The 22,547-nt window shown below is 55.3% G+C and overlaps 11 protein-coding genes across 11 annotated transcripts; 6 read left to right on the top strand and 5 right to left on the bottom strand.

Moving 5' to 3' along the window:
* Positions 1 to 33: 33 nt before the first annotated feature.
* BBBOND_0313590 (hypothetical protein, conserved) lies at positions 34 to 5,132 on the bottom strand (the record flags this gene model as incomplete). Its single annotated transcript, XM_012914189.1, has 4 exons — positions 34 to 188; positions 226 to 495; positions 532 to 702; positions 743 to 5,132. 4 exons carry the CDS (start codon positions 5,130 to 5,132, stop codon positions 34 to 36), a joined length of 4,986 nt encoding a protein of 1,661 aa, XP_012769643.1.
* Positions 5,133 to 5,755: 623 nt separating this feature from the next.
* On the top strand, positions 5,756 to 6,862 carry BBBOND_0313580 (hypothetical protein, conserved; the record flags this gene model as incomplete). The annotated part of the gene is made up of 1 exon (XM_012914188.1): positions 5,756 to 6,862. The coding sequence occupies one exon, from the start codon at positions 5,756 to 5,758 to the stop codon at positions 6,860 to 6,862; it is 1,107 nt and encodes a 368-aa protein (XP_012769642.1).
* A 695-nt stretch (positions 6,863 to 7,557) lies between these two features.
* Positions 7,558 to 10,224, top strand: BBBOND_0313570 (hypothetical protein, conserved; the record flags this gene model as incomplete). Its single annotated transcript, XM_012914187.1, has 3 exons — positions 7,558 to 7,762; positions 7,803 to 9,898; positions 9,937 to 10,224. The coding sequence occupies 3 exons, from the start codon at positions 7,558 to 7,560 to the stop codon at positions 10,222 to 10,224; spliced, it is 2,589 nt and encodes an 862-aa protein (XP_012769641.1).
* A 309-nt stretch (positions 10,225 to 10,533) lies between these two features.
* On the top strand, positions 10,534 to 13,188 carry BBBOND_0313560 (IPLA2-RELATED domain containing protein, putative; the record flags this gene model as incomplete). Its single annotated transcript, XM_012914186.1, has 1 exon — positions 10,534 to 13,188. The coding sequence occupies one exon, from the start codon at positions 10,534 to 10,536 to the stop codon at positions 13,186 to 13,188; it is 2,655 nt and encodes an 884-aa protein (XP_012769640.1).
* An 853-nt stretch (positions 13,189 to 14,041) lies between these two features.
* On the top strand, positions 14,042 to 14,620 carry BBBOND_0313550 (hypothetical protein; the record flags this gene model as incomplete). Its single annotated transcript, XM_012914185.1, has 1 exon — positions 14,042 to 14,620. The coding sequence occupies one exon, from the start codon at positions 14,042 to 14,044 to the stop codon at positions 14,618 to 14,620; it is 579 nt and encodes a 192-aa protein (XP_012769639.1).
* A 114-nt stretch (positions 14,621 to 14,734) lies between these two features.
* On the bottom strand, positions 14,735 to 15,214 carry BBBOND_0313540 (hypothetical protein, conserved; the record flags this gene model as incomplete). The annotated part of the gene is made up of 3 exons (XM_012914184.1): positions 14,735 to 15,037; positions 15,073 to 15,126; positions 15,161 to 15,214. The coding sequence occupies 3 exons, from the start codon at positions 15,212 to 15,214 to the stop codon at positions 14,735 to 14,737; spliced, it is 411 nt and encodes a 136-aa protein (XP_012769638.1).
* A 376-nt stretch (positions 15,215 to 15,590) lies between these two features.
* BBBOND_0313530 (hypothetical protein, conserved) lies at positions 15,591 to 16,285 on the bottom strand (the record flags this gene model as incomplete). Its single annotated transcript, XM_012914183.1, has 4 exons — positions 15,591 to 15,673; positions 15,709 to 15,844; positions 15,883 to 15,961; positions 16,005 to 16,285. The coding sequence occupies 4 exons, from the start codon at positions 16,283 to 16,285 to the stop codon at positions 15,591 to 15,593; spliced, it is 579 nt and encodes a 192-aa protein (XP_012769637.1).
* A 599-nt stretch (positions 16,286 to 16,884) lies between these two features.
* Positions 16,885 to 18,866, bottom strand: BBBOND_0313520 (amidase family protein, putative; the record flags this gene model as incomplete). The annotated part of the gene is made up of 4 exons (XM_012914182.1): positions 16,885 to 17,079; positions 17,119 to 17,303; positions 17,342 to 18,157; positions 18,194 to 18,866. 4 exons carry the CDS (start codon positions 18,864 to 18,866, stop codon positions 16,885 to 16,887), a joined length of 1,869 nt encoding a protein of 622 aa, XP_012769636.1.
* Positions 18,867 to 18,981: 115 nt separating this feature from the next.
* On the bottom strand, positions 18,982 to 20,290 carry BBBOND_0313510 (s-adenosylmethionine synthetase, putative; the record flags this gene model as incomplete). Its single annotated transcript, XM_012914181.1, has 2 exons — positions 18,982 to 19,958; positions 20,002 to 20,290. 2 exons carry the CDS (start codon positions 20,288 to 20,290, stop codon positions 18,982 to 18,984), a joined length of 1,266 nt encoding a protein of 421 aa, XP_012769635.1.
* A 677-nt stretch (positions 20,291 to 20,967) lies between these two features.
* On the top strand, positions 20,968 to 21,391 carry BBBOND_0313500 (ribosomal protein L7A, putative; the record flags this gene model as incomplete). Its single annotated transcript, XM_012914180.1, has 2 exons — positions 20,968 to 21,091; positions 21,129 to 21,391. 2 exons carry the CDS (start codon positions 20,968 to 20,970, stop codon positions 21,389 to 21,391), a joined length of 387 nt encoding a protein of 128 aa, XP_012769634.1.
* A 338-nt stretch (positions 21,392 to 21,729) lies between these two features.
* On the top strand, positions 21,730 to 22,370 carry BBBOND_0313490 (hypothetical protein, conserved; the record flags this gene model as incomplete). The annotated part of the gene is made up of 2 exons (XM_012914179.1): positions 21,730 to 21,937; positions 21,973 to 22,370. 2 exons carry the CDS (start codon positions 21,730 to 21,732, stop codon positions 22,368 to 22,370), a joined length of 606 nt encoding a protein of 201 aa, XP_012769633.1.
* Positions 22,371 to 22,547: the final 177 nt, after the last annotated feature.

Genomic DNA, 22,547 nt, shown 5'->3' with positions numbered 1-22,547 from the left:
AACCCCAGTTCAGCAGCAAGAGCGTGGCCAGCATTAGTTACGGTTGAAAATTCTGGTGCTTTCCTTAACGAACAGGCGCAGATCCTGCGATAACAGCAGGAAGAGCGTTTTGACGGCGTTGTCGTCACACGCACCCATTGTTTCTATAATGCAGCTTCTGAGTATTTTGTTGCTTCTGAGGACGTCCTCTGAATGGGCATGTGTATACATTCTGTATAGGCTTACCCCGCCGCGTTTTGTTCGTTGAGAGGTCCTTGCTCACTCTGTGCCACGCCTTTACTATTGCTGTGACCATGTGCGGTATGTACCACTTCGTCGCGTCGACGAGCTGCTCATTTGAGATGATGCTCATCCACCGCGCGACGTATGCAAACATGTCGGCGTCGTGCGTTTCCATCAGTTCGACGAAGCGTGTTATGATGTATGTCACCACGTGCACGCGTCTGACCCACGGCCTCACGAGTTTTGCGATTTGCGCGTTGCTCATGCCCTCGGCTGCGTTCTATGTGAATGACTGTTGGCGCGTCCTACCAATTCTGATGCAGTTGTACAGCGCCAGGTATACGTTGGTTGCGATTTGTTCAAATAACTCGCGTGACAATCCGTGTTGCTTGCACTTCTTCAGCAAGTCTATGCCAAGCCTAGCGAGTTCGAGCAGGTGTTGGGCAATGGTGGCCTGCGTCTCCTGCATCTGCTTATTGACTGCATGTTGTTTGCCATTAAAAGTGATCATGAACATTACCTTGGAAACGCGTGAATACGAATAACTTGATGGATACTGCAGTGTTGAGCAGGTAGTTCAGCACCACCCAGTGCATGGTCTCTGTGTCTTCTTGTGCTGCCAACATGGGATCGACATTTTCGATTTGTTTGGCATTCAAACACAACAATACGTTGCAAGTGGCAAGTATTTTCTTTCTGCCTGCCCCCTTCAAGCTGTAGAGTGCCTTTAGGTGGCTCTTGTCCGCGAACATGACCATGACCTCCAGCATCGCTGCTCTGTAACGCCAGTCATATGGCGCAGGCTGCTCATCCGCCTCTTGAGTAACCCTCTCCAGTTGCTTGGTGAATGCTATCCACAACTGCTTGGGATCGGCGTGATCGTGGATAGCCTGCACGATTTCAGCTACCTTATCCACTTGGCAACCAGATAGCGCCTTGTATATTTCCAGTTGTGTACCCCCGAATCCTAGTGCCCGTTGCCGCTTGAAGCATATAGCGTGCTGCATATACGCTGTGAGGGTGAGTGCGTGAACTGCATGCGAATGAATCTGCGTCTCGGTTGTTGTAGGGACGCAACGATACAGTACTTCTAGCACCGCCTCGTACATGGCCTCTATCACATCAGGTGCGATATGGTGTATTGACTTCGCCTTGTTCCGAATGTTGGCTACCTGTTCCAGCGCAGCTCCGTGCTCGTTATCCTGAGCGCTTGAGGCCACACTGTAGAGCACGCTTGCTAAGTACAATATATGAACTTCATTTGTTGAACTATCCGCCTCCAGTGCGTTACCCACATCGTGCAAAATGTCACTTAATTGCCTGTGGTATTGTATCCGTGTGATTTTAGCATTACCAATTGCCCCCTTTTCAGATCGCCAGGTCTTATTTATATACGCGAGCAATACCGAATCCACCAACTCGTCGCTGCGGACATCTTCACGTGATACAGTGGTTGCGTCATTCGCAGCATCCGGTTCCCGCTTTTCACTGGCCCCCATCATTGCGGGGACAACTACGTTTAATACCCTTTCGATTAGTGTCTGCACGTCGCAACCACCCGTCTTCAAACCCACGATGTCCATGAACCCCTCATCGGCTATTTTTGCCATGATGAAAGTATGAACAGATGCGATTTGCTGCAATATTGCAAGGGACAGTCTTAACTGAACGGAAGTATTGAGGTTCAAAGCCTGTTTCACCGAGCACAGAGCGTGCATAACCCCTTTTGAATGTCTCACTCCACAATCTGTAAGCTCACTGTTTCCTGCCGAGGTGTCTAATATGCTGAGATAATCGCTCAACGTGAGTATGGAGCACCTTCGCCCTCCTAGCTGCTCTTCACGCCTCAGTATGAAGTTGACAGTGGCCAATAGCTCCTTAACAAACTCCATAACGTCTTCCTGACGCACCCCAGCACTAACAACAGCCTGCTGCGCTGCCACGGGTAGAGCATAAAATAGTTGCTCGAAAGCCTCATGCTGGAAAAGTGGCGGGGAATACTGCAGCACCTGCATCAACATCCTGGCAGCTCCAATCTTTAGATCCACACCGCTGTCAGCGCCAGTCAAAATCTCTACCAAGTTGGTGAGGAAGTTGATGTCTGCAATTTCGTTGATCAACTTTTGACCTGTTGCTAGTACGTCCAAGGTCCCCTTGAGGTTATCCAATACTCGAGCATCTTTCTTGAAGCACATCAATGCGTTGCAAACTGTCTTTATTAGGGCATTATACTCGTCTTCATTGTCGAATACGTTTGCATTGGCCACAATGAGTGCATTAGCATCCTCCACAAACGACTGATCATCGGAGTTTGCCCGCGCTATTTTGCGCAGCCTGCGAATCACGCGGTTAATTCCGTGTTGCATATGCCCGTATACGTGTGGTTGATCGCGTATGATGAGGGTGAAGTGGTACGCGAACCAGAACATTGCCGTCCATATGGCAATCGAGCAGTTCTTGCCAGCCGCCTCCGCAAGTTGTCCAACATACACGTAGATATTGTTGAGGTATGTATCCCACCTGTTGGTTGAGTCGTCCATTGTTGACCACGATACGATTTTCCGTATGATAATGATGAACTGGACGGCCATGAGTACCCCCTCTGGGTCATGCTTAACTGGCGCGATTCGGATGAGCTCTTCAAAGGCGTCCGCCGTTCGCATCACCAGCGTTGCAGACAGTTCTATCCCCCTTAGGTATGCCATGAGCGGATATTGCATGAAATGTCGCACGCGGTCTTTTTTGAGCCACTCTGCAAATTGCTTTATGATGATGGGAATCTGCAAGCTGGACGACTCCTTGCTGCTGTTGTTGAAGGCCTGCATTGCCGGCGGGTGCAGCATAAAAGGGCACGCCGCACCCGGTTGTTCTATTTGCTCAACGAACTCCCCCATGTGATCCAGCAGTGCCGCCATGTCGTTCGCGTGGGAGTACATCGAAATAAGGTTGGCGGCGAACACATGGCTCTTCCGGTGACTGTCGACATTGCTTAACGATAATTGCGGCTTAATAAGTATCTTGAAAGCGTGTTCCTCGTAGGAGCTGTTATGGAAGGCGTAGTCCTGGTTGAGTAGTTTCAGAATCTGCCGTATGTTTTCATCAGCATGCTCCAGGCTAAGCGACACAAGCAGCAGAAGCGCATCCCACATGATCGGCATGATTTGCGCAACTGCTGTTGCATTGGCATTCTCGTGTTGCTCAGCGTGAGCCTTCTTGATGAGCAACTTCATGACATTTTCGTCGCTCTGCACACTATCCATCAGCGCCTTCCGCTTGCGATTGTTTTCGATACTCCCGTAGCACGACTCTAGCGTTTTAAGCACGAATACGGTGGCCTGCGAGTTGATTTTGGCGACTAACTCGGCACGCTCCCCCGAGTACACCAGGATCTGTTTGTTATTAGCAAGGTTGAGGGCCTCGTAGAATGCTCGTGCGACGTCCACCACGGCCGCATATGGGACATACGATTCCGGCTGCTTTTCCACTTTCCCCACTACAGCTTCCACCAGTCTCATGATAAGGGGGAGTATGACGGCGAACATCATCACTCCGTAATAGGTGGGGTCCTGAGCCTCCGGCGTTTGTGACGAAATTCCCTCAATTGCGATACTAAGCAACTCTACAAGCACGATACACAGTCCCCTAGCCTGCTGAAGTGCCTCCTCTTGACCCTCCGCACGGTGGATCGTGGAGACAATGTTGAGCAGGAAGCGCCGGTTGTATGTTACTGCGGAGTCCTCCAGGTCCATGTTCCCGAGTTGTTCCATGTCAAAGAGGTCTTCGTATTCCTTAGATTTCAACATTTCCTTGAGCCCCGGTATGAACTTGCTTGTCAAGGTAAACGTCAGCATGCGTGTTAGTCTGCGCCTGGCGGTGTTGATGCGCTGGTCGAATTTATCGCCAGTGGAGTCCTTGGCAGCATTGGCCGTCCTTCTGAAGAGTAGCTTTGCCTGTATCTTGAAATCATCCATTTCGGCACATACGAGCAGTACGTGAGCCATCAACGTCTGTGCCGCGCAGTGGTAGGCATGTTTGGCATTTGAGCTCGCCTCCATTAGCTCGCGCATGATTTCAGAGAGAATCCCAAGGTGCTCTGCCAGAGCACATGTGATCTGCGCAACGAGCTTCACAACTTTTTTGTTCGCAGTTGCTGGTTTGAAGCTCTGGAAAGCGTGATTCCAGCGCACAAACATGTTCACATCGTCCAGTATCCGGTCGGCCACGTCGTTTAGATTGCTCGACATATGTATCCTGTTGTTTGTCCTGGCAACGTCATCTTGGGGAGGAATATGGTAGTATGTAGCGCGCAGTAGGTCGTTGACCGCCTCCAGCGCCTCCTTGTATCTTGCTAGTGCCTCCTCGGCATTTGGCGCCTCGATCAATTTCAGGTATGGATTCTCAAAATCGCGCAACGCCAGCTCATCCATAGGCACTTGTCCCCACGTATTGTGAAACATCGCCATTTTGAGAAGCACATGCGAATGGGCGTATAGCGCGTTTATGTTGCTGGTGTGGGAGACCAGGTACGCCACGAGTTTCGTCTCCATGGGCCTAAAAATTGAAGGTATGCCGATTTTCGCACTACCCCCTTCACCTGCGTCACCATATGCTCCATCGGACTGCTCCGCATTGTTGCCAGTGCCTAACTTTCCGCTCGCCTGCAGCGTCATCCACTTCTTCAGCTGCGTGAGCATGCGATTCAGAAGCCATATTATAAAGCTTCCCTGCGCCTCATACGCCTCCACTGCGGGCGCCAATGTCTTAGGCCAGCCCAAGGTTTGCAGGTATCCGCCGAGCTCATCGTCTGTAAGTTCCGAGAGCCTCTTCTGGCATACCTCCTTGGTCGCTTGCAATAGCTTTTTGCGCGAGCTCTGCGTGCATCTGCGCTTGGCAACATGCACAGTCGCCATTTCGTCCGCTGTCGGCGACTTTCCTGCGATTCTGTTTCGGCTGCGTGCGTGAATTATCCCAGCGCGTAAATCGTCGCTTGGTTCGTCCTTCCGCCACGTCTCCGCATTTCCTTGGCGTTATGGGTGCGCTACATTGCCACTGAACCCTCCCAGGTTGGTAACAACCCGTGCGGAACCGTATGTGTAGGCGTGCTAGCCTCTACACGTTGGCAGCGCCGCTGGCGGTGTCGTTTTTGGTAGAGCGAGTCTCCCGTCTGAAACAACGGCCGCGCAAACCTAATGCAGGGAACTATATATACACCTGTTCTGGCCTCGCGATGCTCGTCGGAGTGTTAGACATGTGTAGATGGCTCACCCTCGAAAAAAGTCGCGCGGTGTATTGGCGCCGCACTTACCGTGATCCACGCCTAGGTATCTGCAGCTCAGGCTCCCTGCACATCTCGCCTCCACCATTTCCAGATGTTAGAGTATATGTATTGCATATACAGGCTGGTGTGTAGTTCGCGCCGCTTCGCCTGAAAGCGGATTAGGGACGTGGCACTCGGCACGGTGCCTGGTGACGGCGTTAACACTTTGACCCGTTCGCACCGGTACTATAGGGCATATTTATATAGGGGATGGCAATGGATGGCCCTGTGCCGAGCGAGTCGGCCCCGGAGACTGCCGCCTCGAGCGTGCCGTCCGTGCCTCCGACAATCCAGTCGTCACCGTCGCCTGAGGGCGCAATGGTGGATATTGAGCTGTCCGGAAAGCGCGCCGTCCACGAAGGCTATGTGACGTGGTTGAAGCCGTGGTTTGACTTGTCGCAGTCGGAGTACTACCGTCGTTGCAAGGCATGCCTTATTTCTTACATGTGTCTGAATTTTGCGTGCGTTCGTGTGTTGGAGCTCGCATCGCTCGAGTTGCGGTCGATGTATCGCAGTGCCATGTGCCGAATGGGTATCATGCATTGGCTACCCGAGGAGACCCTCGACGTGTCAATTACAGGACAGGATCCACAGGGCGACCCCGCCGACGAGGCGCCAAAAGACTTCCTCTCTCCTCTCCAGGCTGATAACGCTATTCCAAGCATTCCTATGGGGGAGATGGACGTTAAAAGCGCGCTCATCAGTGCTGATGGTGGTGACACGACGGATAATTTCGGCTTGGGCGCGTTGGAGGGATATTGTGACACTAACCACCACGTCTTCTTGACTTTGCGCAACATGTGGCACGCCCCCGATTTGTATGCCCCGTTTTGGATAAATGTGATGATGTCTGGGTCGCTTTTTAAGATTTACGCCTTGCACCAGTATTACAACGGCATCGTCGGCAACGTCCTATCGCTGTCGATGCTACTTTACTTCATGGTCATTTGCTGGTCGTGTTCGTTTTTGATGGCGGTAGCGATTTACCTTTGCAGGATTTTTGTTTGCGGTAGTGAGGGTCGCACTAACTTTTTGCCTTTGCTTTCGGTTTCTGGGTACATGCGTATCCCTCTGGCCATTTTTTGCAAGGTGATCGTGTGGATTTCAGTGGCTAGGGTGTACATGCCGTCTCTATCTGGTTTGATATACTTTTTGCAGTACCTGACGTACGCGTACTTCTGCGCGTCCACTTCTGCAACGGTGTGCTTATTCCTTCCGCCGTCTCCCGACCCTGCAAAGGACACGGTGCTCAAGGTGACAACTGCGATTGTTACGTGCCTTGTTCAGACGTCATATTTCTACTGGATTGAGGTTTACGTCTGATGCTGCTAGTAGGCTGCGCTAGTCGCTAGACATAGGCATAACATTTTGCCAAAGAGCCACAACAACCAGCCGCGGTTCCACCTTTGTTGCTACCGGATTAGATACGTGCAGTGTTCTACGGGCTGTTCTATCTATACTTTAGGCCGAAAGCGCAACTACTATAAATATCGGTACTACCGTTACACTCTTCATCAGATTCCGTGATGGCGTTTTATGTTGCATAGTGCTGCGGCTTTCCGAGCAAGTTTATTATAACACGATGATTTATGATTTCATATGGCGTGGAATCGAACCAATCAGACATCCAATTGTCCTGCCGTTTGATAGGAGTTGCCCGTTGTCTATTCCTTTCTGCCGCGCTCCGGCATAAGTGATTTTAATGGAAACTAATCACTGAAATCCACTACATACACCCCCTGAAATGGTGGTAACAGCTGTAACTGATGCGAGGGCACTAAGAATCGTGCTGTGGAGTTGCCTTTTACGCGCCTTCTACCACACATCTCGGCGGCGGACCGTGATTAGCCACTGAACAACGTCTTTTCCACCAAAAAACATACACATCGCATGGAAGTGGCGTATTCAGAGCCATGTGTACAGCTGCCATTATTATGCGTCACCTGTCTAATGACGCCTAGTTATGGCGAACGCTGCTTGAATACTGCGCCGTATCCAATTTAAATTGCCCATTCACCATGTTTCTATCAGACCAATCACATCTTTTAGCCTTCTCCGGCTTTAAAAGGCTCCGTCTGGTGAGAAGCGAACCTCCGGGACGCCGTGACGACCACGAAGCCGCTGGCGTGGATAACGCCTCGTGTAGCTCACAGTGCCAATATTACAGGTGGTTATCAGATGCAGCAGTGGAAGGCGACTGCGCCACAAAGGTGAACCTTTCTGGTAGGTTACCCACGTTTTCGGCAATCTCATGCGTAATCAGACACTTGTGGCATAGGCGAGGTGAAAAACAGCCACTTCAGGCGGGCGATGGTCGACCGTCTATCTAGAAAGATATCCGACTGGCGAGCTTCGTTAAGCGACGATGTGGGCGAGCTTGATGTCTTGAGCTCCCTCAACACTTCTATCGCACGCTACTTTCTACAGATGTATAACGGCCACGAGCCATACACGATGCGGCATGGATTTTGGGTGTCATGCGCAAATGAACATGAGGCGTGGGATTTCTGTTCGCGCATTTGCAGCAATGCATTTTGGCTGCGTGGTAAACAACCCTGGGGTACCCGCAACCGTCGAATTTACACCGTCGACCTCTACGAGAGTAGTACATCTGGGTTCCCCAAAGGCTGCTGTTACAGTGCTCACGGGTATATATGTTGTTGCTGCCAAGTATGCCAAGCCGTGTGCGGGATGCTTCGGATGGATGACGGCGGCCTGGAGCCACAGCCTCGCTGCAATGCTCTGTACAACATCATCGCAAACAATTTGGCTGACATTTTGACCTTTCTGGAACACAACTCGCAGCAGCATAACATCGAGCACCGGCTTCTGTGTGCATCTGTTGACTCATACGTCTCGAAAAGGCGCTCCCAAGAAATCTGCAATAGCCTATGGGATTTCAAGGATGGCCGTTTATCGGATCCCCCGAACTATTGCACCCGGCAGCTAAAGAAGGGTGACAAGAGCCATAAAATACCAGTAAACGTCCGTAATGATAAAAGCGTGTACGGTGATTTTGGGGACCAGGTGACCCATGGCTGCGGCGAGCACGTCTCGTGCGAATCCGTAGCTGAGGAGCTGCTGGGAGACTGCGGGTGCTTTTTGTTTCTGAAGGGGGCCAACAAGCTGTTTAGCGAACCAAATGGCGACGATGTTAGTGTAAACAACTGGTCTGTGGTGGTGGACCTTTTGCGGGACTACAGCTCCATGTGGTCCGCGTACAACATGCCGGTGTACGTGTTCTGCTGCTATGAGGCCGAAGCGGACAATGCGCCGTCATCAGACGCGATGGTAGAGAACTTCGGAGCGCCAGATGTGCACATTGACGGAGCAGAATACATGCTGGGCAGGTTGCAGTGTTTTGAACACCGCGTCGACCTCGCTCGGTCGGTGGAAGAGAGAGACTCTAGACGCGCCCATTACCTGACCTCTAGCCTAAACGTAGCAGCTGGAGAGAAACGAGACCATCTGCTCAACTACCTCGTTTCTCTGACGTCGGGTTATGGGATGTCGTGCCTCGACACCATCGTGCGCATGGCGTCGTGCGAATACCTGACTGCCATTTCGGATCGTGGACGTGGAGTTAGTGGCCGTGACAACAAGTTATTCGCCGATATACAGCTAACGGCGCGTGCCTTTGAGAAGGCTGTGGCCATACGCCCGCCGTTGGCGCTGTCGGTGGGTCTCCCCGGTTTATGCGTGTTGCCTCACAACGCTGGGAAGACTGTTGGCGCATCTGCCGGTTTCCCGCCACTCCGCGTCGACAACGGCGCCATAAGTGTGCGGCAAGGTTTTGACTCGATGGTTTTGGGTGAACCGTTACTTGCCAATCTGAGGGACTTCGTATCTGCTTGCCTGTCACCCGACGAGGCTTGCGAGACACCGCAACCATTCGTGACTATCGAAGGCCCATCTGGCTGCGGAAAGACGCTGCTGTCGATCGCTCTGGCACACGAGCTGCGTAGCACGTTGATATTGTCTAGCGTTTTGGATTTCCTACGGCCCCAGGTGGGCGTGAGCGAAAAGTTGGTGCACAGCTTCTTTTCGTCGCTAAGCAGCCAATTCATGGATGTTAATAGCGTCAACAGTCAGCATGACAGTGGTCTGTTATCCGGGAATTCGGAGACAGCCCATTCACTAGGGAAGGCGAGCACGCGCCGATCAGTGCCGCGCTGCGTGGTCGTGTTAGAAGGCGCCGACAGCCTTGCTGAGACGTGCGGCTACATGAGGAGCCTCCTGTACGCGCTGTGCTCAGAACTGGAACGTTTTAGGGATCTGTGGGAATGGCAAAGGAGCTGCAGCGTCATATTCGTGTTCACATGCCAGTCGCTGTCGTCGCTTCCCTGTCGCTTGCGCGAGGTAGGTGTTTCTCATGTGCCAACTTATTAGTGTTTCAGGCATGCAGAAGCCGCCAACACTACTCGTTGCTAGGCAACGTTTCCACTGACTCCGAGATCGAGGCGTGCTTCGAGCTGTACCTTCGTGGCCGCGGCACGCTGCTAGACAGGTTCCGGGAGTTGTGGCCACGCTGGCGTTTGGACGCCGCGGTGATGTCACTGCGGCCGTGCGACATAGCGCTCCTGTGCCGCACAGCTGCGGTGTGGTCGGTGAGCGGCGTGGTGCCGCTGCCGTCAAGTTCAGCGGTACAGCGGCTGGCGGAGTCACTGTGCGCTGTTGGACATTAGACTAGTACACATTACGCATCCACATCACGTTATATCGATCCTAACTGATGCATCGGTTAAAAATTTTTGTTCCCGGGTGTGGCTTATTTGGCCGGCAGTGTCCGCCTCTGACACGTGGTCGGTCGACCGATTCGCGTGGAGTATGCGTCATCGACCCGTTCTACCCTATACACTGTACACACTGCAAAAAGCTGTATATATACGGACTCCTCGGAGCATCTTTTAACGCATAGTAGCACGTACTAGCCGGACCGCGGCGGTTCGTGCCGCTGCATCTGCTGCTGCCTCCTATAGCGCTCACTAACCACAATGTCTTTGGAGGAAGCGCCAATGAGTGCAAAGTTTAGACGCGGGCTCCGTAACTACAACGGAACCAGCCTGCTGGGTCTCAGTAGTAACGAGTGGTCCGCGGTCCGCGCCGTGAACAAGGATGTGGAAGAGGCGCTGGTCGGCGTCTTCAAACGTCTATCGCTGTCAGAAGGCGGTGACGCGGCAGGAAGGCCGTCTATCGCGTTCATGGAGTCGAGCCAGTGGCATCACCGGCTCCCGCGCCTATTCCTGAAAACGTTCAATCGCGTGCAGAATCGTTCGGCGATTGCGAGTCACTTCAACGCCGACCGCGTGATCAGCTACCTTTCATCGCAGGGCATCAACGTCGAGCGGTTTGAAGAGTCGACGCTCGACTTAGACGGCCGCCTCCACCAGTATATTGACCTGCTGCTCCACGTGTGTTACCGTGCCAAGGCCATGGCCTCCGAAGTCATCACCACCCGAACTTCCGTGGCCGAGGGCGAAGAATCTAAAGATGAACCCGATGAAGATCGTGACGCAGACGAAACGGCATCGTTCGATGCGTACCAATGCCCATTCAAGATCGGTCTGGTGACTGCTGAGAGTAGACGTGATTACGTTTCCACTAACGCGCCCAGCATGTCCATGCTGTTCTTGTCGCTGGCTTCTAGTGTGAACAAAGCGTTGAAGCGCATATCTTCCACTGGCAACATCGATATGTCCGCCGTCGAGGACCGATGCATGCACCTTGACCTGTTCGTGGGTCGCAAGGGTGCCGGCGTGGGCTACGTACACGACATGCTGATGGACTACGCATCCTGGGGCTACTTGAAGCTGAGACCGAACGAAGAGCCGCCACGTGATGCGACTTTGACGGAGATGTTTGAACACGTGACGTACGTGTCCATCGACAAGATCGGCACCGTCGGCAAGAGCGTTGCCGACATCGGTTTTTCGTTCGCGCCGTGCGGCTTCCTGGTCCCGTATCTGATGGGAACGCTTAGCTTCCTGAGCGAAATGAACATCTTAAACGCCACCACCCCGTTGACCGGTGGCTCCGCCGGCGCCATAACCGTTGTGGCCGCGAGCACCGTGAGACCCGACGTAGTCGAGCTGATGCTCATCACCGAGCAGATGTGCGAGGAAGGGCGAATTAAGGGCCCGTTACACAACCTGGACAAGCTGGTGAAGAGCTCTCTGGATCGGTGGCTGATCCCCGGAATGTACCGCGTGGCGAATGAGCGCATCGGCGAGCTGCGTGTCAGCATGGCACCTCGTAAAGGTTTGAGGTACTACGGCAAGGTCGTATCGCAATTCAATGACAACGAAGACATGCGTGACGCCGTTCGCGTGAGCTCCAATATCCCCGGCCTCTCGAGCAAAGAGCCTGTGTACTTCCGTGGTGAGGTATGCTACGACGGTTTCTTCGCGTGCGAGAGGAAAGATTACTGCTGTTGTCCCACAGGCGCGAAGCGCACTGTGCGCATAAACCCGTTCATCATGGGTCGTATGAATCTGAATCGCCAGCTGCTCTGCAACGATTACATCAACCCGTTCCTGGAGGGCAAGGACGTGTACGTCGTGCACTATCTGCGGCTGAAGTGCCTAATGCGCTTGTTGTGGCGTCGGAAAATCGACTACGAAAAGAAAGGCAACGTGGGTGAATGGCGCAACGAGGTGGAATCTATGATAAATGCGTACGACATGCTAAAGGGCGACCTGCCGGTAGGCCACCAGTTGTGGCCCAAGATTAAGCACTTCTTTCAGCGTGCTATAAAGAGCAAATCGGACGAAGAGGATATGAGCAGTATCGCTTGGTCTACGGAGTGTGTGAGGATATTCAAGCCGGAGCTTGCGGAGCTGTTCATGCTTGTGGTCGCTTCCGAGATCGGCCTGGGCGTCGATACCGAATCCAAATTGTCAGCCCGCAACTTCCCCGGCAAGATAGATGGTGTTGATTTGATGGCCCGTTACGGTCTGAAGAGGGGCGTTCTCATGCTGGCACGCACCAGGTTCGTGGCTACACCGTACTGCCTGCTCGACTGGCTGCGCCACGAGCTCGAGGCCACCGCGCGGTTCCCAAGCGACTTACCGCCGCCAACGCCGAGCGATCCCGAGCTTGAACTGCTGAAGGATATTCGTCACTCCCTCATGCCGCCGATGTCGCTGCTGTACTACTACACCGAGTTCCCCTATCTGCTGCCCAGCAGTTTGAACAATTTGCAGTGCGTAAATGTAGCCCTTAAGTCGGCTGTCACTGCCGACATTCGCTACCTGTTCGATGTTGGAAGGTGCGACGCGTTTAGGTGGCTGATTTTTGAGTATATATCGTTTGAGAACTGGCTGCACCTCCGCATTCGGCAGTTGGAGAAAGCCGCTGCTCCCAAACGGTCGAGCGTGGACGGCACTCAGGAAGTGAATACAGCCGCTTCTAAGCCAGAGAGCGATGCCAAACCGATCCACGAACGGCAGAGGAAGATGCTATCGGACTTTGTGGAGTTCATCGACCTGGCCTCCATCAAGGCGGCAGAAGGCGAAGAAGCGGGTGCGACGCAGGCTGACGCCCACCTGAATACGCTGCAGAATCGGCTGTTCAGGCAGGCCATGCTGCTGGACGTGATCCCGCCGAACTACTCCCACTTCGCTGGCCACTCGCACCTGTGGTGGCAGTGACTGAGGACAATGCGACATAAATAATGTATTATTTTCTGCCAGATGTTTCATTGACAGAGCACAACTGTTGTGGCACCTACGCCGAGGCACCAACGGCGTCAGCACAGGCTTTGCTCTTGTGCCCTCCTCACCCGTCACACTGCTACCGACCCTGCAGGAGACACGGCAGCTGCATTTTCATCAGCGTAGTTTTCCTCGATGTCTCTCGAAAGCGTAACTATCGGCTGTCTCATAGTGGTTCCCCCGTAATACGCGTGAAGAACACCGCTGATTCACGTCTTGGGATACCCTGCGTCTCCATCCCCATAAGAGACCCGTTCCGCCGCTCCCGCAACGTCGTCACTCATCGACATCACGGCGGTCGGAGATACGAGACAGCTAACGAAGCTGCCATTGCAGCCTGTACAATATAGGCTCCTAGGGTCTGTAACAACGTAGTCGTTGTATTACAGATCCGGCGTGAAGCCCTAGCTGTTCATCGTGCGACGTTTTGCGGTGCATTACGCTTTTTGTACACGTGTACTAACGACGCCGTTTCATAATTTTTAATGGGTAAATCCCCGCTTTTCTTCCGGTTTGGCACTTCCGTCTCTTGGCAGTGTTGAGCAATATATGTACTTGCGGAGTCGTCGATTGGAGTGCTCGTCAGGATTTTGCTCCAATAGTGGATTGCGTATTGCCGTGCTGTTGCGATCGACTATCCGTCCTGGTCTGCTCGGGCGGTAGGTTTGTGGTGGTGGTGCGATTCACGTGCACTCATGCATGATACATTTTTTCTGTTCTCCATAGATAAAACCCAGTGCTACAAGCACATATCCATATTCATATTCGAAAATTACAAGCTGTTGTGAAAATGAACTACGGCGGCAAGGCGTGTTTTCTGCTCTTCACCGTGGCGTGGTTGGGAGTAACTGCAAATGCGGTGTGGTACTGCGTCACGCTGAAGTGGGCCTTTGATGCCCCTGCCGATTGCTTCGGCCGAGGTCTGGATTCTTTCGGCAAGTGCTTGCCGTTTCCCAGACCTGCGAAGCCTGCGAAGGGCACGATTCCGTCTCCTGGAGGGCTTGGAACCGACACATACAAAGGTTTGGAACAAAAACCAGCTAAAGCTAAGCCCCTCGAAGGCCAAGAGAGCGTCACCAAGAATGTCAAGGAGGAGAAGACGCTGCACCCCGTGCCCCTGCCTGAGAAAGAAAAGCTGCCCGAGGGAGGCGGAGGTGAGTCGCATGACCAGGGCCACGAGGGCAAAATCGAAGCCACTCATGTAATCCCAGATCCCCTAGAGAAAACGCTAGAGTCCCCAGAAGCCGTGCCCAAGGTAATACCCGAACCGGCCGTAAAAAAACCTGCTCAGGGGAAGCAGAAGAAAAAGAAAGAAAAAACCCCGAGGCGTAGCGTTAGGCCGGACGGGCTGGGCGATGATTGGGATTAATTCCACGCCGCAACACTTTTTCCTGCCTTTCCACGCACGACTTTTTAACCGCCAAGAGCGTTCGCAGTCACTTCGTTAACAGCCTATGGCGTAATTTATGCTTTTCTTGACCACTTACGTTCTGATGAGCTTTTCGTATGGCACCTGGTCCCCGAAATCGCAGGTCTTGCTGAAGAAGGCCTGCAGCTCGCTCTGGCTGAGCGGCTCGCCGACGTTTGCGAGCAGCTTCTCGAGCGTCGCCCTGCTGATGGTGCCGGTGTTGTTGGGGTCGTAGAACTTGAAGAACATGAGGAAGTTCTCCGCAGTGTCCTCCGGGTGGTCCAGGGTGCTAACGAGCTCCTGTACCTGGTCGACGCTGCATGTCGCCCCGACCTTGTGCTTGAAAGTTTCCAGCTCCTTCATGGATGGCGCGAACCCCTGCCAAGCGTGTAGGCACGCGCCTCTCAACCTACCAATTCGCGCACCAGCTCGTCGACGTTGCTGGAGTTCATGACGCTCTTGCCGCCCTGCGCGTTTTGCACAGTGCCAATGCCGACCTACCGAATAGGACCTGAAAAGCGTCTGTAGCGGCGCCGCGCTCGCATCAGTCGCCATTTTACGCACAGGGGTGGGTGTTGTCCGCTCTGTTTCCGACGAGATGCCAGTCGCTGGAGTGTGTACCCCGGCCGCTCCGAAGCAAGCAATCTCAACACGGCCTGATACCAGCCCTAGCACACACCAACAGTTTAGGCAGCGATGAATCAAACTACAGTAAATTAGGCGTATAGCAGCGGCAGTTTGTGTGGCCACTTCCTCGGTGTGCGCGCAGCAGCGGCGGCGTCGGCCGCTACGGCTCGCAGCTTGACAAACGGATTTTAATACCATGAGTGTACAACATCATTTGGATAACGACGGCACGATATGTGGCAGATCCTTTGCGAAAGGTCGTCACGTGCCTTCGGCCTTCTCACGGCGGAGGATTCCACCGCCGTCACATCACCAATACGATGTAGGCGATCATCGTGAGCCCGAGCATTATGAGCACGAAGGAGTTGATGTGCGCCCTCCTCTGTTCTGCGCGGCGTTATCGCGGTCGAACCGCAACTGACCTGGCGTCATCTGGTCGGTGTTGGTGAGCACGGTAAACAAGTTGGTGAGGCCGATTCCCATGTGCCCGTTGAAGTGAAACGGCATGACAAACGAGATTGGCAGGGCGAAAAGTGATATTGCGATTCCGCCAAACGCCTGAACGCCACGTGATTAACCACTCATCGGCCACCTACCGCGCCTACATTGTTGTGATCGTCGTGCTGGTGCGGTTCCGGCCGCTCAGCGGCTGGCCTGGGCTCCGAGGGCTTCGAGCTGCGAGCGCGTCAGCTCAACTGCTGTCACGAAAATAACTTACCGAGGGTCCTTGCTTTCCTCTCCGCGGCCGTACAGCGGCACTACGTTCTCCTTGGTTACGCACGCATGGCAGACTGGGCATGTGTCGCTGCCCCGGTTAAGCCAGTTGAGCAGGCATCCCCAGCAGAACAGGTGTCCGCAGCGCGTCACCACCGGCTCGACGACATCCTCGAAACATATGTTGCAGTCGAACGCCTGCCGCCGGTCCTTCTGCCCGGAGTCCTGGTTGGCGCTTTTGTCGTCAGCGCTACCTTGAGACACATCCGCTTTGGTACTATCCATCTCTCTACTGGCTCATGCAGCTTCAGCTTCGTCTCATGGCCACCGCTCCTTGGAGACGGCGACTCCAATATGCGATGTTGTTCCTCTCCGTTCGGCGCCTTGTCAGCCTTCCTGTCGTCCCGCCGATGCCGTGTTTCCAGATAGCACACTTGGCGCGATAATGTGTATTAGGCTTCACTTGGGTACCGTCAGTAACTGCCGGGGCATGCCTGGACGGGTGTGCCGCGTTCAGTGCCGATCCTCCGACCGCACTCGAGTATTACGTCTTGCTCAGCAACGACAGTATAAAGCACTATCCCTGATCGTGGGCGTGCTAGTACCTGGGTCGGTGTCGCGCGTCAGTCGGAGGACCCGCTACGGCTGATCCCAACACGCGTCGCTGCCGCGCCGAGGCGCCTGGCACGCTACACATTAACAGTACAGACGCAATAATTACTACATTGTGCGTGGTACAATGCTGGCGTGAGTGATCCGGGCTCCCCTTATCGAAGCTCCGGCGAGACAAAATACTGGTGTTGATCCGCCCCCGTGGTCAGACGCAAGAAACCTTCCATACCGTCGTCGACCCTACTGCGCTTCTTCACAGCTGGTGGAGATTCCTATGCCGTGGGTGGCGTGCTCTTAAATGGGCTCGCGCGTTTCTCGTACGTCGCAGCCACCTCCAGCAACAAGGCGTCCCCAAACCGCTTCCCGACCAGCTGCGCGCTGTGAGGCATGCCGTCAGCGCTCATTCCAGTCGGGAAGGAGACTGCGCAGGCGCCTATGAAAGGTGCGAAGGTCGCGTAGAGGTCATCCTGCAAGTGCTGTTACGACACCAAACACACATAACCCACCCTTAGCAGATCATGCGACTTGTTCTTTGCCGGGTCTCTGTACGGCGGCAGACGTGCGCTTGTAGGGGACAGTATCAGCGGGATGTCTTTGAAAATGGCGTTCTGCTCCAGCCACGCAACAAGGGCCTCCCTCACCCGCTTCAGCACAGCCTCAACGTCGTGTTTGCCCCGCAGTATGGAGATGCCTGTGATGGCTGATTTAAGACCACAATGTGGGGCGTACCTGCAAGGAACCTGTTCGTAGTGTCGGCGCTCATCTTATCGGTCACGTCATCCAGGGACATATGATGCCCCGCGGGGTGGTAGAGCAGGTCGGCGAAGCGCTGCAGGTTGCTCGCCATCTGCGCCGCCACGTAGGTGTGGTAAGACTCGGTTGCGAGCCTCAGGGGCAGCGGCGGTACCAAAACCACCTCGGCGCCCAGCCCTCGCAGAGCGTCCTCCACGTTGCGCATGTTGGCGGCGACGTCCTCGTCGAGCAAACCGTCGCGCACCAGCGTTTCAGTGTCCATAGAGGCTATGCGCAACCCTTTCAAAGGGTATTCCCGATCGTCTGCACCTTCGCGAGAAATGAGTTCTTCCAGGCCACGAAGCACGTGCTCTGTGTGGTCGTTAGTGGTCACTTCGGCGCCGGGCCCCATCATGGCAGCAGCAAGCCTCGCAGCGCCCAGAACGTTCCGCGTGCACGTGCCGATGGTGTCGAACTTGGCAGCGAGTTCGCTCATGCCGAACCTGTTGATGAGCCCGAACGACGGGCGGTATCCCACGCAGCCGCAGTAGCCTGCGGGCACAATCACTGATCCCCCCGTGTCGGTTCCAAGCGCCAGTTCTATGATTCCGCCGCCAACTGCGTTTGCGGAGCCCCCCGACGAGCCTCCCGTCAGGCGGTCCGTGGAGAACGGGTTGAGCGCAGCGCGTGTCGCCGAGCCCACCCCAAACTCGTCCATGGCCGTCTTGCCGATGATTATGGCGCCGTTATCCAGCAACATCTCCACGGCAGGCGCGGTGTAGGAGGGCTTGTAGCCGACCAGAAGCGGCGAGCCTAACCGAGATTAGCCCGCTGTGGATTGCACCTTACCGTTGGTGAATGGCACGTCGCGCACCGAGATGTTGTCCTTCACAGCCACAGGCTCCCCGAACAGGCGCATATCCGCCCCGTGTGTGTCGAAGCGCTTCACCGCGTTCACCACCTGCGCCACCAGCTCCGCGTCGCTCATGACGTAGGTGAAGCTCTGGAACCTGTCTAAGGCGAACTTCTCCGCGATTCCATCGTTACTAACGCCGTTGAGCACGTTTCGCAGCCGCTCCTCCAGGTACCGCGTTGCCAGACAGCCGTCGCCGCGGTCGGCGCTCTGTCTGCGCTGGGCAGTTATCTGGAGGTACCTTTCGACGGCCGGCCTCGACACATCGTCAAGCAGGTCCGCATAGGGTCTGGCATCTTCAGGAGACGCCGCTGCGGCGCCGCCGCGGCGGGCTCTCCACGAGCCGTAGGGATTGATTACGACATCCTTCTGCCGGTGCAGGAGTCCGTAGTAGCCGGTAATCCAGGCGGTCGCGGGGGGTGTGCTGGACCGCACGAACAATATGGCGTATATTATGCCGAGGATGTGCGCGCTGATGGCTAGAAGGGCGATGAACTCGCCTCCGTTGGCTCGGAATTTGGGTGAGAGTGTATACTTGTGAGCCGGGTGATTCAAATGGCGGTACGATACACCTGAGTCCGGATCGATGTCGTCCGGTGAATGTGTCATTTTTAGGCTGTTGTTTCAATGTTTACTGGCAGGCGCGGCACGCCGCGGTTCGCGTGTCCACCGCGCCACCCGGCCCCGGGCGCCTGCGCAGGTATACAGGGCGTGTATAGATCGATTATTTAGCTACGTGGTTCGCCGTGGCTTTCTCGTGAGAAAGATCCTTGCAGCGCTCCCATGTGTAGTCGTCGCCGTGCCTGCCGAAGTGCCCGTAGCAGCTGGTCCTGGAGAAGATGGGCCTCGTGAGATCCAGCTGCTTGATGATGCACCCAACCCTGAAGTCGAAATTGCGCATGACTATCTGCTCGAGGTCGCGGTCGTCGAATCCGTCGGCGCATGTGTCAAAGGTGTTTATGTGCAGCGATAACGGACTAGACAGCGCTATGGAGTAGGCGACCTGCACGAGTACTCGCCTACAGAACCCGTTTGCCACGAGCGATTTCGCGACCAGACGGCAGTAGTAGGCGCCCGAGCGGTCCACCTTGGTCGCATCCTTGCCGGAGAAGCAGCCGCCGCCGTGAGCCCCCCACCCGCCGTAGGTGTCGACGACGATCTTGCGCCCCGTGAGCCCCGAGTCGCAGGCGGGTCCTCCGTGGGCCCAGGTGCCTGAGGGGTTCAGGAGGTAGACCGTATCGTTGTCGAGGAACTTGGCGGGGATGGTGGGCCTCACCACATGCTCCATGAGGTCGCTGCGAAGGCGATCCAGCGTCACCTGCCGCGCTATATCGACGGCTATGGGCCAACTTACTGCAGGGTCGTGCTGGGTTGAGATGAGAACGGTGTGCACGCGCACGGGCTCCAGGTGCCCGTTGGTGCCGCCGCGGTACTCCACGGTGATCTGTGTCTTCCCATCCGGTCTGAGGTAGGGTACGATATTTGACTTGCGCACCATCGTGAGCCTCTTGCCAAGCTTTGTGGCCAGGGCGTGCGACAGCGGCATGAGCTCCGGGGTCTCGTCGGAGGCGTATCCGAACATGATCCCCTGGTCGCCTGCCGCAGTTTCCTCGAGCGGGCGTCCCATGTGCACCGCATTAGCGATTTCCGGCGCCTGCTGGGCCAGCTTCACAAGCACTTCCACGGTGGAGGCGTCAAAACCTGGGGCACGTGAAGCCTTTCATCGCGTGACGGTGTCACCTACCAACTTCATCCGACGTGTAGCCTACGTTGGCGAGCACCTGGCGTACGACCGCCTCGTAGTCGACCACTGCGTTGGTGGTGATCTCGCCGAAGACCATGACCAGCTGCTGCGTGGCGCATACCTCGCAGGCGACCTTGCTCTGCGGGTCCTGCTCCAGGCAGGCGTCGAGGATGGCGTCGGCTATCTGGTCACATACTTTGTCTGGATGGCCTTCGTTGACGCTTTCCGACGTGAACAGGAAGTTTCCGTCGCGGCGCGTGATGCATCTGGTCCCGTCGAGGGGCGCCATCGTGTCAACGTTATCGTCAACTTGTCTTTGCATCTTCTCCAGTGCGGTATCTTTGCGCCACAGACAGCTCTCCGACACCCCCCGGGGTCTTGCGATAGCGTATGGTGTCCGGGTGTTTTATTCGGGTGTCTGGCGTGCTGTTGAGTGCGACGCGCCCAGACGGTTTGACCCCTAGCCGGGCTTCAGGGATCGGAACTTCCGCGAAGATCGGCTGGAAGGCTACGTTTCGGAATAAATCCGGTGGTTGAATTGACACTGAAGCGGCCGCACTGTGCGCTACGGCTGGGAAACGGCGAGCTCGCCGTGACATGGGGCGCCGATGGATTCTATCGGCCGGCTCCATTGCGTCCTTTTTTTGGGCCTAGCGATCACCTTGCGCCAAAAATTTGCTAAGGTGTGTTTCTATACGTTCGGGGTGTGTTGCGTCAGAGCCGGCCATTTGTCGCTGGGCGCCAGCAAGGGTTTAGTCGCGCCTGCTCGCCGCTCTCGCTCCGTTGCTGACCCGCCGCGGTCGCGTTTCTGCGTCAACCTGCCACCTCAGCTTGAGGCTAGGCGTTAATTGCGGCCCGCCCTTTTGAGTAGACAGCGCAGCCGAACGCGTACGGTGCGCATTGCCGGCCGTCACTGTCGCTGCAATCTAGCACGTTCTCGTCGCCCTGTTAACCAAGCACGCTAAAATGTCGGCCGAAGGCAGTGACTCTAAGGCTTACCCGCTGGCTACGGAGGAGATGAACGGCGTGCTCCTCGACCTGGTGCAGCAAGCGTCCAACTACAAGCAGCTGAAGAAGGGCGCCAACGAAGGTACGTCTTCCTCGCGCTCCCACTCACCCCCGTGCAGCTACCAAGGCGCTGAACCGTGGACTCGCGGAGATTATCGTGCTGGCGGCCGACGCCGAGCCCCTGGAGATCATCCTCCACCTGCCCTTGGTCTGCGAGGACAAGAACATCCCCTACATCTTCGTCAAGAGCAAGATCGCACTGGGCCGCGCGTGCGGTGTTTCACGCCCGGTGGTATCGTGCGCCATCATCAGCCGCGAGGGTTCGCCGCTGAACCAGCAGATCGTAGAGGCCAAGGACCACATCGAGCGTCTGTTGGTCTGAGCTCGCAGGTGCCTTTTGTTCCCGCAGAGGACTCATCGTACGAGTTAGTATCGGTCACATACCGTTAACCTCGATTACAATGTCAATGATTGATTGTTCTGTGCCCTGGTTGTCTGGGCGCGTCGCCGACGCCCTGCTACTGGCACATGTCGGCCAATCGCCGAGCATATGACCTCCTAAACGTATACTAATCAAATGCGTGGTTTTCGTAATGTAATTGTGGCCGGCAGCTGGGTATAAGACGCGCGTCGCGTCACACATCTCCCCATGGTATGCCACATTCGCGAGATTTCTGGTGGAATCCTGGCCATATTGTACGCAGTACGGTTGGTAGTGCTATGTCATCGCGCCGGGCGCTGCAATGGGGACCTAGACCGATAAACGCCGGGCGACTGCGCCGGGTGACTAGGAATCCCGATGTGATCAATCGACTGGTCTACTGGTGCTTCGAACACCCCGAAGTCCGCCGCACAGTGCTGAATGCGTGCCAGGGAGGCAAGTTCACGCGTCTTTTCGGATCCCTGTTCAACGTCGAGACCGCTCACGGTAGGTTGGCGCCCACGTCCAGTGACGCTACGCAGGGTACGGGCTGGCGCATGAGCTGTCGCTGCCGGGGCCGTTCACTGGGTTCATTCCGGTCGACGATGGCCTGCAGAAGCTGATGCATACGCTCTACGAGTCGCCACCGGAACGGATCGCCGATTTTGTCCGATCGCACTTCACTCGTGACCTGTGGCTGCACCGCGACATCACGGGGTCTCCCATGCAGCCGTGGCTGCCGTACAACGCACCCAGGGCCGCGCCGAGCAGTCTGTTGGCACTTAGCGGCCGCGAACTCGCCGTGGAGAACGGCGGGGATGTCCGAATAAAGACTGACTACACCACCATCAACGGCTCCAAGGTGCTGCGGTGGAACATGCGATGCCACAACGGCGTGATACATCTGGTAGACCGCCCAGTGATTTTGGAAGACTTATAACGGCCATTCCGGTGCATTTGTACATGTAAAAGGTGCGGCATTGAAAGGCGATTCTCCTCAGTTGTAGTTTGCAATCATTGCGTCCAGTGAGCGTAACGTGATTGACGTCCAATCTCATCTGACAGAAGGTTTTGTACGACCAGGACCATTACATCACTCGGGCATGTCGTGGTCGCA

This window comes from Babesia bigemina, assembly GCF_000981445.1.
Source record: "Babesia bigemina genome assembly Bbig001, chromosome : III".
NCBI lineage: Eukaryota > Apicomplexa > Aconoidasida > Piroplasmida > Babesiidae > Babesia > Babesia bigemina.
This window is presented reverse-complemented; position numbering and strand designations above follow the sequence as displayed.